General features: G+C 37.1%; 1 protein-coding gene across 3 annotated transcripts in view; it reads right to left on the bottom strand.

The window, feature by feature from the left end:
• ABCB11 (ATP binding cassette subfamily B member 11) overlaps positions 1-17570 on the bottom strand; it is a 93646-nt gene that overhangs the window by 10919 nt on the left and 65157 nt on the right. For 2 of the 3 annotated variants that reach the window (XM_027773844.1, XM_006153563.3), the window contains 5 exons: positions 14787-14891; positions 14538-14699; positions 4431-4634; positions 2381-2622; positions 1-39 (listed from right to left, as the gene is read on the bottom strand). The exon at positions 1-39 is cut by the window's left edge and continues 145 nt beyond it. In XM_027773844.1, the coding sequence (XP_027629645.1) occupies positions 1-39; positions 2381-2622; positions 4431-4634; positions 14538-14699; positions 14787-14891 (752 nt within the window). Of the gene's footprint in view, positions 40-2380; positions 2623-3702; positions 3947-4430; positions 4635-14537; positions 14700-14786; positions 14892-17570 lie in introns of those variants that run through there. The other variant, XM_027773845.1, reaches the window with a different exon arrangement.

Below are 17570 nucleotides of genomic sequence, written 5' to 3'. Positions count from 1 at the left end.
GCCGGAGCGTTTGCACTCATTATAACGGCGGAGATCACCCTGCAATGCATAGGCATCAGGTAGAGAGGGGTGGAATGTAGTTGTGATGGCCCACAAGGCGGGGTTTGGGGAGTATAGCTCTCCTTCTGCTAGGGAAGAACTGACTGACTATGAACAAGTCACTTTAGATTTGTTTTGAAATGTGAGAGTTGGAGAGACTACTCATTTTCAAACTGTATTCTATGAAAAAGGGTTAAGAGAAGGACTTGACAAGGGGATCAGGGACCGGAACTCCAAACTCTGATTCAATTATAATACATTTTTTAATTTTTAAATTTCTTTGAGAAAAAAACCCGACTTCTGAAATTGAAAAAAAAAATAGAAAAGGAGTAGATCTTGAAAGATTATAAAATTGAGGTTTTTTTTTTTCAATTCTAACATGCTTTGAATCTATGATAGGCATGTAAAAGATAATGATTAGTGAGGTAAGCATCAGTTCTATGCCAAGCACGCATATAAGCATGCTTCAGAAAGCATGAAAAGGATATAATTGTCTATGTTCCTCTACTTGTCCAGCCTCTCACGATATTCCATATGTGATTAATAAATGAACCAAAGAGTGAATGAATAAATAAATGGTAAACCTAATGAGACATAGGTGATGTGAGTGTCACCTCCCCCAAAGTTATCCACCTGCACCACCAAACACAGAGTGCCTGCTTTGGGGTTGGGGGTTCGTCTTTATATGTCATACTCTTAGCTTCGTTTTGTTTTTTTAAACTGGGTACAATGTTTTCCTTCTCTGAGAATCCTTTTTAAAAAACAAAAACAAAACAAAAAAAAAAAGGTCTGTCTTTATATGTCATACTCTTAGCTTTGTTTTGTTTTTTTAAACTAGGTAAAATGTTTTCCTTCTTTGAGAATCCTTTAAAAAAAAAAAAAACAAAAACAGGGTACATGAACTGACCAGAGAGATATAGAGACAGAGAGAGAAGGAAAGTGGAATCACCCCCAGTGAGGATGGCCTCACCACAGTCCCTTTTCCTCCATTCTCCTGTTGGGATTTTGGGCAAGCATGCACATGTGCCCAGTGTGATTTTCAAACTGCTGGGTCCAGGACTTAAATCAAAGAGTCAGCCATGTGGGATCCAGTGCCTTAAACTCCGTACCACCTGCTGGCTCCCATATTACTCATATTATAAGCAGGAATTGATTTAAATCAGAGATGCAAATCCAAGCATCTCCAGAAGGTCCTAGTTCAAAGCTTAAAGGAATGAAAAACACTTGAAATAAAATGGGAAATAGTGGAATATGCTCTTCAAGTTTTTAAAGCCATAAATTGGGAGTTTTCTGTAGTCTTTTAATTTTTACATGTTGGAAAATAATTTATTATAATTTTATATAAACAAAAATAATTTAAAAATGTGTGTTTTCTGGATTGGTAGTTTTAAATATGCAAAGATTTAGAAAAGAGACTTTTCTTTGGAGTAGGAGTACTAGTGCTAAAAGAAAGATTTCAGGTGAGAGGACAGAGCTCATGGCTAGTGAACAAAACACAAAAGAACAAGTTCCTGTTGGGATTGTTTTCCCTAATATACTCCAAGGCTGTCTCAGTCATCTCTCCTCTCAGTCATCTCCCCCCTCACTATCTCTTATAACATCCATACACTCGCATACCCAGACCCCTGATACCCTGGTTCCCTGACACCTTTATGGTCTCAAATGTGAGGAACTGGACTCAGAGCTAATCTTAGTGGAAATGCGGGGTTTTGGCTAAAAGAAGGGAACACAATTTCCCTGAATGGCTTGTACGGTCTCTACCCGGGAAGAGTCAGCTAGAGACATACAACACAGGAGTAGAGTTCAAATATTGTATTGATAGTTCTGTGAGTTTTCTTACTCAAGGTCACTAGATTTTCATAGCATTAAGAACTGTGGTGGTTGTGAAAATGATCACATTAATTAATTCTATCGTGCATCTCTCTGCAATATGACTTTTTTACTTCTCTTATTGAAAGATGGATTCTGTTCCACCATTCTTTTAATCTGGGCTTCACTGTGTGACTTTCTTTGGTCAAAGGAATGCTAGACAATGTGATGCAAAGAGCGATCTTAAGTGTGCACATTGGGGCTTGCTTTTCCTTGTGCACTTGGAACCCTGAGCCCATAATGTGAGGAAAGCAAGCCCACCTTCTAGAGAGGCCATATGCAGACCGAAGACCACTCAGAACCCAAGCCAGAAAGCCATCCTAACAACCCACAGAATCTTGAGAAATAATTAATCCCAACGGTTTTAAGACATTAAATTTGGAGTATTTTGTTAAGCAACAATAATCGATAGAACCAAGCCATTCCTTCCTAAAGTATTGATGTCTTACAACCTTGGCTCGATAGTCCTCACCTGAACACATAGCTGAAATGTAGCCCCTCATTGGAGATTAAGTAACCTCCATATCTATAGGAAGCAGAATTAGCAGCAAAAGTTATGCTTTGGGAGAAGCCAAAGCAGACGCCATAAATATTTGCTTTTCTAATAGCTGTCTTGAATGGCTTCTCCAGCTCTGTCTCAAATACTTCAATAAACTTCCTTTCCTTTCCAACTCCAGCAACAGTGCGGATATTGCTGAGGGCTTCATTTGTAATCTGAAGAATAAAAAAGAATGTTATAAATAAAAGGTCTGCAGTAATTCCTTTCTTGACATTTCAATTGCTATATGGATTAGATCTGGTACAAATGTTAGCATGAGGTACAAATCAGAGATGAGGACACCATCGGGGAGCTCAGAGAAGATGCTGGAGATTAGCCCACCCGGACTATGAGACAATGTGACAGGTAAATCCTTATTCTACTTCATTCTGACACAGCTTCTTTTCCCCCAGTTATTGTGAAGCACAAAAGGAGGAAAAAAGTACACGCCGTTGTCCTTCAAGCTTTGTGGCTTCTTTGTTAATTCATTTGAAATGTATAAGACGGTATCTTTAGTTTCTGGTTGTTTTAATTGCCAGAGGGCATATGTACTTGCCAGAGAGAGAGAAAGAGAATGAAAGCTCCCCTCCCCTCGACATGATCCTTTTTCCTCCATTCTGTAAAGACTTTGGACACATATGCACACATGCCCAACATGTTTTTCAAGGCAGTAACAGGATTCAAACTGAGTCAGCTGCGTGAAATCTGGTTCTCTCAACCACTAGACTATGGAACTGGCCCCTTTAGATTTTTCCTGATATGAAAGATTATTTAATAATCTAAATTTAAAGTACTAGATTCTATTGTCTTAAAAAATTAATCTTGCTAAATAATACATAGTGTAACTTAAATTTGAGTATAAAAATGTATCTTTTAGTTAATATTATGCATTTGTTTGTTTCTACTCACATTCTAAGATATCACTGTGTTTGAATTAGAGTTCCATCCTTAAAAAGGCACACAAGGGGCCAAAAGGTGGGGTGGAGATTAAGGCACTAGACTCTACATGATTATGCGCTGTCCAAGTCTTGGACCCAATGGTTTGAAAAACACACCAGGTATGCATGACTGTGTGCCCAAAATCCAGAGAGGAGAATGGAGGAGCAGGGGTTGTGGTGTGGCCATCTCCCCTGAGGAGTGATTTCTCATTCTCCCACCTACCCCCTAGCCTCCCACCCCCCGTCTCTTTCTCTTCCCTGTGAGCTCACACACCCTATAGCAAAAACTAAAAAAAAAAAAAAAATCAAACAAGCAAAAGGCACAAAGTTAAACTGCTTTCTACATTTGGCACATGGAGTCTTTTGGGCTGCTGCTGACTCGGATGGGCAGTGTGCTCATGTCCTCTCAGAGACAACACAACACTTAGATTATAGCGAATTTTTTAAAAGAGTGAGTTTATATACACATCTGTGAGTTCTTTTACCTGATGTCTATGCCACCATCCTCTGTTTTCCCTGATGACCAGATTTCATTAGCACACGTTTGTTCCAAAATACATAGCTAAAAACCCAAGCATATTTGAAATTTAAACTGTGGCCCATGATTCTGTTCAGGAAAGACATTCGTCTTAGCAGACACTGCAAAGTGAAAATTAATAGTGTGTGCCATTAAAGAGACTATCTCCTCTCTGTGTGTACAGCATGACTTGGGGAAACCAAGAAGCTGAAAAATGCCAACAGAAAACTGAACTATCCACCCTGGCCAGTGAGATTACACTAAGTTAGGCTGTGGAACAAAAACTATTTAAGAGGAAATTGAATATGTAACTCTCTGTGTTTATCCCACTATTTCTCCAGGCCTGCTAGAATTCATAGCATCAGAGCATTACTGCCTTAGCCTTTGGGTCAAGACATGTGAAAAGGATTAGTAGCAGGTTTCTAACTGTGCATGTCTGGGGGCTAACATCTTCCTAAAGTCTCTTTGTACTATCCATTTTTAACTGTTTGTGTGACAGCCACTCAGCCATAAGCAGTCTGAAAATTACCTGTCCCACCATCTCCAGCGCCTGCTTCTCTTGAGAGGCAAATTCCATCAACATTTTGGTCTGTACAAGTCCTGATAAAGCCAAGAAAGGGAAAAAGCATGCTACAACCAGGCTTAGCTTCCAGCTAAAGGAGAAAGCAATGATCATGGCCACTGTGACATTAGTGAAGGAATTGACGATCATCCCAATTTGAGAGCCAGTAGCCTGCAAACAAAAAGCAAGCAATCAAAAGCAGACACACAGTCTCTGTTTCCAAATATGGTGTTAAAAGGTGACTCTATACCAAAAAGTAGGGTTGTTTTTATAAAAATAGTATATACATAACATAGCAATTATCATCATAATCATACATAAATGTACAGTTTGTCAGCATTAAAGACATTCACAATGTTGTATAATCATCACGCCTCTGTATGTAAACCTTTTGTCCTAACAATAACTCCATACCCCCCAAAAATCCCCCAAACTCTGTACCCACTAACAATAACCTTTCCAAAGTCACAAGTAACTTCTACTCTATTTTTTGTTGCTATGAACTTCTTTGTTTTAATTTTAATTTATTTTATACATTCAATCACTATACATCACTTAGCTTGTAAAGTGAATTTACCCAACATGAATACACTTCACACCAGTCCAGTTGAGGGTACTATACATGTTACCATCAGCAGATAATAATCCATTTCTGTGTCCCATAAACGCCTTGCCTCTATTTTTCTCCTTAATTTCTTTCTTCACACTCTCCCTTTCTCCCACTCTCCTCTCATACTGTCTCCAGTATCCACAATAATTTTCCATGCTTCTATATCCTCTAATCTTTTAGTTTCCACCATAGAGAGCTGATAGTTGTTATATATTAAGTGGCGAAATACAATGTCTCTCTTTCATAACCTCACTTGCTTCGCTCAGCAGTAAATCTTCCATATTTGCCCACTTTCTATCAAATGACAGGGTTTTGTTTTTTATGGTTGACTAGTATTCCATAGAGTATATGTACCATATTTTTTCAATCCATTCATCTGTTCATGGACATTTGGTTTGGTTCCACATCTTAGCAATTGTGAATAATGCCTTAATAAACATAGACGTACAAGTACTTTTCCAACTGAGTGCTCTCCTATCCTTTGGGTAGATACCCAGGAGTGGAATTGCTGGATCAACAGCAAAAAAGCAAATGAAAAAATGTTCAACATCCTTCATTTATAAGGGAGATGCAGATCAAAACCACAATGAGATTCCACTTAACTCTAGTCAGAATGGCAAAGATAAAAAAAAGAAGAAGAAGAAGAAGAAGAAGAAAAGTGCTGGAAGGGCTGTGGTGAAAGAGGAACTCTCCTACACTGCGGGGGGAGTGTAAATTGGTCCAGCCATTATGGAGAACAATATGGAAGTTCCTCGAAGATCTACAATAGAACTACCATATGATCCAGCTATAAACTTCTAAGTACTTCACATAAATAGAATTAAACATTCTTTGTCCTCTGTGTCTGGCTTATTTTACTAAGCATCTTATTTTCAAGATTTATCTACATTATAGTACATATCAGACTTCCAGTCCTTTTTGAGGATAAATATATTTCACTGAAAGTATATATCAATTGTTGATCTATTCAGCCCATGATGAACATTTGGATTGTATTACCTTTTAGCTACTGTGAATAATGCTTCTATGAACTTGGGTGTGCAAATATCTGTCCAAGTCCTTGCTTTCAATTATTATGAATATAAAGTTAGGAATGGAATTGTTGGGTCATATGATGTTTCTTTATTCAAAAATGTTGATTCTTTTAAGTGATAAGCTCCCTTAATATATTTGAAGGCTGGATTAATAGTATACTTCTTTTTTGGCCAAAGATACTTGTGTTCACTAGAGATAGACAGAGACAGAGGGAGAAAGCACCCCCCCAATGGAGCATAGTGATACCAAAATCCTTTCTCCATTTCTCCATCCTGTCAGGATTTGGGGCACACATATACACCTACCCAGAGTGTTTTATAAGCCACCAGGGGCCAGATTCAAACCACGGTTCAGGCAAGTGGGATCCAGTTCCCTAATCCACTTGGTTAAAGAGCTGGCTCATAAAAGTCTACTTTATTCATAGCTTCCTGGAAGCTCATTTATTGTCTTATCTCATTCTAAAGGTGTTAGAGCTAGCTTGTATGAGATTAATGCAGCTATAAGCATGGTCTACACAAGTATCTAGTACCTACGCATTTGGCTTGTTTGGAAATAAGTAAGCATCGTGTTTGTGGTAATACTACTTATTACTTACTGAAGATTAATGCTTACTCTATAATGTTCCATCTATTCATGGTTTGCTTATTTCTTCCTTAAGGAAGAAAGAGAGACAGAAACTGACAGTCTTCCAGGACTACATTACCAGGACTACATTTGAAACTATAGGGCTAATCCCCACTCAGAAATTACAGGTGGGTACATAAGACTGGCTTCGATCAGAAATGTATGGCAAGCATCTGATTCCTACTGGACCACCTTTGCTAGGGCCATATCCGGGTCTTGGGGATGGACCTGCTCGTAGAAAGGAAAAACAAGTCCAACAGACTTTTTAGACCACATAAACTGGACATGCCTCCTTCTTCCTGATTGTCGTCATAGGGGCATATCCTGGCCTTCAGAGTTACCTTGTTCCCAAGCTTCTTATGAAGACTGCACAAGGTTTGTTTCTTGTGTCTCACAGGGTCAAACTTGGGTTCAGTGAGAGTTGTCTCATCCCAGGAAACTATAGGAAGGTACACAATTTTTCCCTGAATTTGAAAGGCATGGCTGGCCTCTAGCCCCTCCTGAGCTACATTGCCAGGGCTGCATTTGGGTCCAAATGACTGACTCACTCCCAGAAATTGCATGTGGATACATAAGCACTGTTTGGATCAGAAAGGTAAGCCAACCACTGATTCCTCTTGGGCAGCTTTTGCCAGCAACAAATCTTGGTCTTGGGGGCCAACCTGCCCCTGGAAAAGACAAGACTCCGTGGGCCACATACACTGGGCCTGTCTCCTGTATGTCCTGGATCACTTTTAAAGAAGCACATCGAGGCTATGAGGGTCACCTCACTCTTGACATTTCATGTAGGCAACATAGGACCTGCTCCTTGGGTCTCACAGACAAGTTTGCCTCCAGCCTCTCCTGGACGAACTTGCCAACGATCCATTCAGATTCAGCAGGCTGAACTCCTCCCAGAAATTACAGGCAGGTGCAGTAGCCTGGCTTTGTCTGAAAGGCATTTCTGGTTTCTGGCTCCTCCTGGACCGCCCTTTCCAGAGGCACATCTGGACAATGGGTCCACCCTGTGGTCATTACAGAATCTACACCATAAATCAAGAGAAAGTGAGTACATGCCTAAAAATCACTTCAGAGGCACAAAAAATATGAAAAGCAAGGAACTGTTCTCTCCCAAAGAAATACAATAACACTTCGCCAAAAGCGGACAACACACAGGAAATCATTGAAGTGTCAGAAAAGAAATTCAGAAATTGGTCATAACAAAACTCAACAAGATGCAAGACAAAACAGAAAATAACTGAGGAGGCGAGAAAATCAGTCCATGACATAAAAGAGGAGCTATATAAAGAAATAGACACCCTGAAATCAAGCAGAATTTACAGAGATTAAAGATACAATGCAGGAAATCAAAATCTCTTTCAGAAGTATTAACAACAGATTAGAGTCTGGAGAAGAAAGGATTTCTAAACTTGAAGACAAAGCCTCTGATTTAGTACAAGTCACAAAAGGAATGAAAAAAAATAACCATTAAAAATGAGGACAAAACTCTTTGGGAGGTGATTTCCTACTTTCCCTCTCTCTATTTCTCTAGTGAGTGTACATGCTCTATGGCAAATACCGAAGTAATAATAATAATAACAATAATAATAATAGAAAATTTTAGATACCATTAAGCGGCTGGATATCTGCATAATGGATATTCCAGAATGTAAAGAGACAAGTAAAGGCATATGATATCTCTTCCATGAAATAGTATCTGAAAACTTTCCAAATCCAGAGAAACATACAGACATCGAAACTCAGAAATGCAAAGAACACCAAATAGAATCAACATAAGAAGATCCTCTCCACGGCACATCTTTGCCAAAATGGCAAAAGTCAAGTACATAGATAATGCTCTAAAAATGGCAAGAGGAAGGTATCAAATTACAAATAACAAATACCCCATCAGACTAACCTCAGACATTTCAGCGGAAACCATATAGGCAAGGAGAAAATGAAAAGACATTTTAAAAATTCTGAAAGAAACACAATTTCAACTTGGAATGTTATACCCGGAAAGATTATCCTTCAGACTGGAAAGAGAAATAAAATCATTTCCAAATAAACAAAAATTTAAAGAAATCACCAACACTACACCCATTTTTCAATAAATATTTAAGAGAGGCCAGAAGATGGCATAGGGATTAAGGGCTAGACTCCTACATGGCCAACCACAATTCAAATCCTGGACCCAGTGGCTTGAAATTCACATCAAGTGCACATGCGCGCATGTCCGAGATCCTGAGAAGGAAATGGAGGAGAAGGGATTGTCGTGTTGGCCACCCTCGCCCCCCGGGGGGAGGAGGGTGATTTTTCACTTTCTGTCTCTCTGTCTCTATCTCTCCAGCAAGTGCATGCACCCTATAGAATTCCTCTCTAGAAAAAGGAAAAGAAATACTTAAGAGAGTAAATAAGAAATTAAAGAGAAATAAGTAGAAATAAGAAAACATAAAACAAGTAGAAAAATAACTAACCAAATGGTAGGAGTAAGTCCATACATAATTGATAATAATGTTGAATGTTAATAGATTAAATTCCACAATAAAAAGACACAGGCTGAATTTATAAAAACAAAAATACAGAAGCCTTTTATGCGTGACTTACAAAAAATACATTTCATCAATAAAGACATACATAGACTAAACTTGAAAGTCTGTAATAAATACTTTATGCAAACAAAAAAATAAATAAAAACTGGAGTCATGATACTGGTATCAAACAAAACAGACTTCAAGCTAAAAATTGTAAAAAAAAGAGACAAAGAAGGTCATTATGTATTGTTAAAAGAATGAATTCATCAAGAAGATTTAACAATTATAAATATCTGTGAGCCCAACGTCAAAGTACCCCAATACATGAAACCAAGACTGCTAGACTTAAAGATAGAGATAAACTGCAACACATTAAATTTTGGAGATTTCAACACCCAACCCTCACCTTTGGACAAGTAATCTATACAAAAAATAAATAGAAACACAGGAACTAAATGATATCATAAACCAAATGGATCTGACAGACATTTACAGAACATTTTACTGAGCGAATACAAAATACACATTTTTCTGAGCCCTACAAGGCATATTTTCAAAGACTGAACACATAAAGGGCACAAAACAAGCCTTTATAAATTTAAAAGTATAGAAATCATATCTAGCACGTTTTCTGACTACAACAAAATTAAATTGAAATCTACAAAAGAAAGATCCTTCAAAAATACATAAATACATGGAAATTAAACATTTTATTCCTAAATGACTTCTAAACTACTGAGGAAGTTAAAAATAAAAATGAAAAAATTTTGAAACAAATAATAATGAAAACATGAGTCTCCATAATCTCAGTGACAGCTTGAAAGCAATCCTAAGAGGAAAGTTTATAGCAATTAGACCTTGCAAGAAGAAAAATAGAAAGATGATAAATAACCAAATCACACATCCCAAGAACTGGAAAAGAAAGAGCAAGGAAACTCCAAGGGTACTAGAAGAAAATAAATAATAAAGATTAGAGCAGAAATAAATGAAATAGAGAATAAAAGAACAATACAATCAATCAACATAATAAAAGTTGTTTTTTGAGATAATAAACAAAATCAGCAAACCATTAGCTAGACTAAGAAAAATAGAGAAAGGACCCAGATAAATAAAATCAGAAATGGAAAAGGCAGTATTACCATAGTATTGCAGAAACAAACAAAAATATCATTAGGAAATGCTATGAGCAACTATATGCCAACAAATTGGAAAACCAAGGGAAACATGGACAAAATTCTGGACACATGAAATATATCTAGATTGAACCAGGAAGAAACAGAAAGCCTGAAGAGACTAACAACAAGCAATGAAATTGAGTCTGTAATAATCAATCTCCTAGCAAAGAAAAACTCAAGTCCCAATGGCTTCACTTCTGAATTTTACAAAACTTTCTCAAAGAATATTTAACACCAATTTTCTTCAAACTATTATTTCTAAAGACTCAAATGAAAGGAATCCTCCTGAACTCATTTTATGAAACCTTCATTACTTTGATATCAAAAAGCAGATGAGGACACAACAAAAAAGCAAACTACAGACCAATATCCCTGATAAATGCAGATGCAAAAATTGTCAACAAAATACTATCAAATCCAATCCAACAATTTCCCAATTAAAAGATAAAGACTGATGTGTCTTTAAAACGATTTTACATCATGATCAAGTAGGCTTTATCCCAGGAATGCAAGAATGGTTCAACATAAGCAAAACAATAAATGTAGCACATCACGTGAACAGAAGAAAAGATAAAAATCATATGATCATATTGATAGATAAAGAAAAAGCATTTGATAAAATATAACATCCTTTCATGATTAATAGGTAGAGAAGGTACATTTCTCAATACAATAAATCTGTCTATGATAAACCTATAGTTAATATCTCTACTTCATTAAAGTTTTATATTTTCTCTCTTGCTAAAGAGAATTTCTTCTACTCACTCTATTATCAACAGTGTTTGGAAGATCTAGCTAATGAAATAAGACAAGAAAATAAAACTAATTGGTGTAAATATTGAAAAAGAAAAGAGGAAATTATCTTTCTTTAAAAATAGAGACGAAAGACATTTATGGGACACAGAAATAGATTATTATCTGTTGATGATGACATGTATAGTATCCTCAACTGGACTGGTGTGAAATGTATTCATGTTGGAAAATTCACTTTACAAGCTAAGTGATGTATAAAAAATGTAAATAAATGTATAAAATAAACAAAAATTCAAAATAGTGGAAAATATGTAAGAGAAAAAGAAGACAGAAGAACATATTAACATAGCTATAGATCTTGCTAAAAGCAAAATTTAGTATTCCATAGTAGACATACACACGTGTGTGTGTGTGTGTGTGTGTGTGTGTGTGTGTTCAGGAAAAGACAAAAATGAAACTTTTAAAAAGTCAAAATGATTTTAAAGTACATTGGAATAATTAACATCTAAGAACAGATAAAACTTTGAAGGAAAAAAACAGTATATAGGATCTTCCTAAGCTTATATTAAAACTTTGTCAACTTGCAATAATTAGTAAGGTTTTGGCATAGAATAAGTCAAATTGTTGAATGAATGAAAGAGTATAGAAAATCCTCAGATAGTTCCAGGCATTAATGGGAAGTGATATTTACAATGTGAAGGAGAAGTTCAATCAGTGAAAAATGGAACTACATTTTTTTAATAGAAATTTTCGCTATAGGATACATACACTAGCCAAAGAGATAGCGAGACAGAAAATAAGAAATCACACCCAAGGGGGGATGGCTGCCACAGTCCCTTCTCCTCCATTGTCTTTTTGGGATTTGGGGCATGTACGCACACATGCCCAGTGTGTTTTAAGCCATCGGGTCTAGGGCTTGAACCACAGTTGACCACCTGGAGTCCAGCAGCATAACCATTATGTCATCTGCTAGTCCCTTGGAGCTACATTTAACAAATATTTTTATAATGTTTTCTATACAACTTAAAGGAAATAAAGCCAACTTTCTATTCAAAGATGATTACATTTTGAGAACTAAGAAAATAATCAAAGATGTGGCAAGCTTGACATAAAATATTAATTGCTTATGGGGAGGAACCAAAGAAACCTAAATAAGGAAATTTTTAAGAACGATAGTACATTAAAATGATGTATTATGCAATCATTTGTAATCTATTGTACAAGACATAATGACAAAAATATGCACACATTTGTATATAAATGTGTGTGCATATACATACATATACATATACACATGCAAACATACATATTTTAGAAGAAAATAGAAAGACTGCAAAACAATATAGATTGTGTGACCCTAAGACTGTAGAAAAAATGTCTACAGAGACAAAAAGTCAAAAAATTCAAAAGTGGAAGGAAAGTGGGAGAGGGGAAGAGTGCAGGAAGGGAAATTTGGAGAAAAATGGAGAAGTAAGACAATTGTGGGACACAGATAGGGTTTGTTGCCTGTTGGTGATGTTGTGTATAGTATTCTCAATTCGCCTACTGTGTGGTGTATATCATGTTAGGTAAAATCTCTTCACAAAAGAAATGATGTATAACAATTGAATGTATAAATAATAAACAACAATAATAAAGAAAAAAATTCAAAAGTGAAATATTTACAGAACTTTTCCACTGAGTACAAAGGATTCCACATTGACTGAAATTCTCCTACATCATTTCTTATATTTTTGGTTGAACTGTCTAGGAGTTGAGAAACTGCACTACAGCACTATCAATCCAGGGAGTTTTGTTCCTTTCAAGAGTCTCGCAAACCACGTTTTAATTTAAAAATCAGGCTTTTTTTTTCTCTTCCCCCCCTTTTCTTCTTCCATTCTCTTAGAAAGTACATAGAGGTGCTAGGAGGCAAATATGGCTTTTGTCACTTTAATTCAAACACCTGGTTTTATAAAGGTATAACACCATCTTACACACACATATCTGAATATGAATAAGTTGCAGATTCTGTGTTTAGAAGCCACAGCTTTGTCTCTCTTATAAAGACAGCTTTTTGAAGTCTTCAGGATTCTAGAGAGCAAGAATTTCTTTTCCGCAGTTTCCTGAACAGGCTCACAGAGAGGCTGCTCAGAACAGTTTTTCTTTTTCTAAGGCCAAACATTCCCTGGGCACCTGTGTAAGGAGGCTTTCTCACATCCTTCGTTTCCACCCTCTGTGGTATACTACTGAGTCTTGTGGAATCTAAGCTTTTGGGTCTGAAAATAACCTGAGAAAGGAATCTCAAGAAAGTTCTTCTCAGTTGCTAGAGGAAATCCAAACAATGCATGTCATAACACTGATATTAGGCACTGTCTAAGGAACACTGCTCTAGTGGCTGTCAGCGTTAGAGATGGTGTAAAATCAGGCCTTGGAATATCTCAACCCCACCTGTTCCTATTCCACAGGAAACAGCTGATTTTCAGAATTCTCTAAGGCAAAATGTCTACACCAACCAACATAACCCTGTTTTCCCCCTGCTGTAGTCTGAATGTGTCCTTCCAAAATTTATGGTGAAATTTAATCCCCATTGTGGTAGTAGTAAGGGATGGGACTCTGGTAGGCAATGAGGTCATGAGAGCGTCATCCTTGTGAACGAGACCATTGCCCTTATAAAAAATGCTTTGGTTTATATACGTCCCCCCAAAATTCATGTGTTAAAATTTGATTGCTGTTATAATGGTATTAAGAAGGCAGAAAGTTCATCTGATGGTGGCATTAAAAAGTAGGACTTTTAAGATTTGGATTAGATACAGTCATCACGGTGGGGCCCTGATGATTGAACACTAGTGGTTTTATAAAAGAGAGAGGGAGAAAAAACTTGAACCGACACAATGCCTTGCCCTCTCACCGTGAGATGCCCAATGCCTCTTCGGGATCCCTCAGGAAATCCGCGCCAAGCACGGAGACCCTCACTAGATGTGGTCCCTTGACCTTACCTCAAAAAAAAAAAAAAATCAGCTAAATAATTTTTTCCATTTCTTTTCTTTCTTTCTTCTTTTTCTTTTCTTCTTCTTTTTTTTTGTGTAAATTAGCAATCTGTAGTATTCTGTTATTGGCAACAGAAATTGGATTGAAACAAAAGAGCTTGAAGGGTGCATTCCAGCCCTTCCTGCCCTTCTGCCATGTGAGGATGGAGCAAGACGGTGCCATCTTTCAAGAAGAGAGAACAAGACCTCACCAGGCACTGACACTACTTACTGGCACCTTGATTTTGAACTTCCCACCCTCCAGTCCTTGAGAAATAACATTTTATTATTTATAAGTTACCCAGTCTAAAGTATTTTGTTATAGTAGCCCACCAGACTAAGACATCCCCATAGCTTACCCCTTGAACTTGGGAAGCATCTGTAGCAAGCCTTGTTGTCAGTGCTCCAGGGCTATTTCTGAGGTCATCAAACCAGCCAATATCTTGTCCTAACATTGCCCTGAAACCAAACGTCCTTAGCCTTTTTGTAAGGAGCTCCCCAGATTTAGCAAAAGCATATGCCTAAAACATAAAGAAGTCTTTAGTGGTATTTTAACTTGCAAAAGAAGGAAGTAGCTAAATAATTTACTAAAAAATAAAATTTCTTACCTGTAGAAATTGGGTTAAAAAGGATATACAGCCCAATGCTACAAAAAGTAGGCACACACCATTAATCTGTGACCTTTGCTCTTCTTTATCGAGAAGTGAAAATGTCTTTAAAAGATAGCAACCAAGGGAAAAAATTTATTATTATAAATAATAGCAAAACAAATTCAAGCATATTTAAAATCAATTTCTTTTTCTTTTTTAAAGTGAATTATTTTATTCAATTTTATTCATTCATTTATTTATTTATTTAGAGAGGTTTTTCCTAGAGGGCGTGTGCACTCACCAGAAAGACAGAGAGAGACAGAGAGAAAGAAAGCAAGAAATTATCCCCCAGGGGGGATGGCCACGTTGCAATCTCTTCTCCTCCTTCCTCCTCTTGGGATCTTGGGCACACACACACGTGCCCAGAGTGAGTTTAAGCCACCGGGTCTGGGACTCGAACCATGGTTGACTACATGGGAGTCCAGCAACATAGCCATTACACCAACTGTTGATCCTGCCTCATCTGTTATATGTTTTAAAGTTTACATAAATAATAATAAATCAATGTTAAATTTAAATAGCTCTGCATGAATTAAAATGAATATATTTTTAAGACATAATGTTAAAATCTCTACTTATTAGAAGAAACAGGAGGAGAATGATAACAGATACAAGAAAGGTTTTCCTGGTCATTAACATGGTTCAGAGACACCACAATAATTCTTTCCAATATAGGATAACTCATAAGTTTACTTCACAGACTTTGTGAATTCAAGAATTTAAAGATATGTTCCAGTTAGTATTTTTATTATTATTATTTTATATAATTTATTATTATTTTAAAGTTTCCAATAGGGCATGACAGAAAGAAAGAGTGAGAAGGAAAGTGAGAAAGCAAGTCACTAGTTCTGAGACTTAAACCGTAGTCAGCCATGTGAGTCTAGTACCCTAATCACCATGTCATCTACTGGCTCCTCAGGTAAGTTTTTTAAATCACTATGTAAGTGTCTCAAAATCTTGAACTGTGATGCTACATTCTCATTTCATCTGGAAGTTATCTATTAAATCAACCATGGGCTATAGAATTGCAGATTACCCCCATTTAACTTATTTTATAGACAGAAAACTAAAGCCCAAAGTACCAAGTTATTTGCCTAAGTTCATTTAGCTAGCAATTAGTACTGAATAAAGAAATGCCTATTCTTCACCTTCCAGTGCAGTGGTTTTCTTCTGGACATGCTCTTTTACCTTCTCAGTGGGAAAAAGGAAAGTATATTTGGCTGTAGAAATCCAACAGGCCATTTTGAGACTGGGCATCTATTTATCCACATTTTTTCACAAAATTATACTTCATGAGAAGTATATTCTTGTTGTTGCAATATAACTCAAAGGTTCACGCAGCTTCTTCTTTTGTTAGGCATATAGTTTGGACATAAATCTTGGTCATCTTTGTAATGATACATTTGTTTAAGGGGAAAACTAACATTCCTTAAACGCTTGCTATGTGCCAGATGGCAAATGTGTGGCTTACTTTAAATTATATTAGGATTCCTTAAATTAGAACTCTCCAAACAGCTCAGTGAAGGAGAATTTCTTGTACCATATTACGGATGAGGAAACTAAGTCTCATGAAGGACAAGTCACTTGCCCAAGTGCATACAGAGCACAGAGCAGACCCACTACAAATCCAAAGCTTGCTGACTCTGATGTCCATCTGTTTCCCAGCAAGTTACAACAAATTGCTGTGCCCGGAACACTTGGCACATTTTCCGAATCAAACAGACCCAAGGAAATTGAAGCAGAAAAATGATGCCTTATGTGTATATTGCGGTTTAGGCTGATTAGCAGCTAGGCTCCTAACAGTGTCCAGTTGTTTGCTGGGTACCTATCTCACAATATGCAACACATGGGGCGACTGTGCCCTTTAGTAATTAAAAGCAGACTCATGATTATACTCTGTGAGATGAAAGCATCATGAGTTTACTGATGAATAGCTGGTAATTATGCTAAGAGACAAAGAGAAATGATCTTTTCTATTAGCCAGGAAAAATAGTGGAAAATGTTGTTTAGCATCATTTTCTGAGCAAATATAACTCGTGAGAATGTTGATGATAAGCTGGACTTCACAAGCTAGATCCTGCTACTCTGGTCCTGCAGCTCTTCTGTGAAAAGCTCAACTGCTCAGTCTAAGTCCATCCTAGGATTTCTGATTGTGTCCAGGAAAATCACAGAAAACAATCTCACCACCTATGAGAAGGTGGGTGTCCAAGGAGAGCAGCAGCTGAAGCAACATGCTTTTCCCTGACTTGGTCATTTCATAGACCACTAGAGAGGAAAGGTACCTTAGAGATGATCTTTGTTACGCCTTTTTCTTTCTTTCTTTCTCTCTTTTTTTGCTTTGTTCTTTCTTTCAGAGACTGGCTATAGGGCACGTGTGTTCACCAGAGAGACAGTAAGAGAGGAATCATCGCCAGATGGGATGACCATGCTACAGCCCCTTCTCCTCCATTCTCCTCTTGGGATTTTGTGTATGCACATACATGCAACTGGTATGAGTTTCAAGTTGCCTGGTCTGGGACTCAAGCCATGATTAATCATGTGGGAGTCCAGAGTCTAAACCGCTATGCCATTTACTGGTTCTGTCAATCCTTCATTTTATGTGAAGGAAACTGAGGCCCCAAATGGCATGATGTGGACTTAGGGTACACACTGTGTGTTAAATAATGAGTAGAGCCAGTTCCAGAAAAAAAAAAAAAAAAAAAAAAAAAAGGACCAACAAAGGAATTAGGGACCCTTTACAAA

The sequence above is a fragment of the Tupaia chinensis genome, unplaced genomic scaffold (assembly GCF_000334495.1).
Source record: "Tupaia chinensis unplaced genomic scaffold, TupChi_1.0 Scaffold000381_1, whole genome shotgun sequence".
Classification (NCBI taxonomy): domain Eukaryota; kingdom Metazoa; phylum Chordata; class Mammalia; order Scandentia; family Tupaiidae; genus Tupaia; species Tupaia belangeri.
This window is presented reverse-complemented; position numbering and strand designations above follow the sequence as displayed.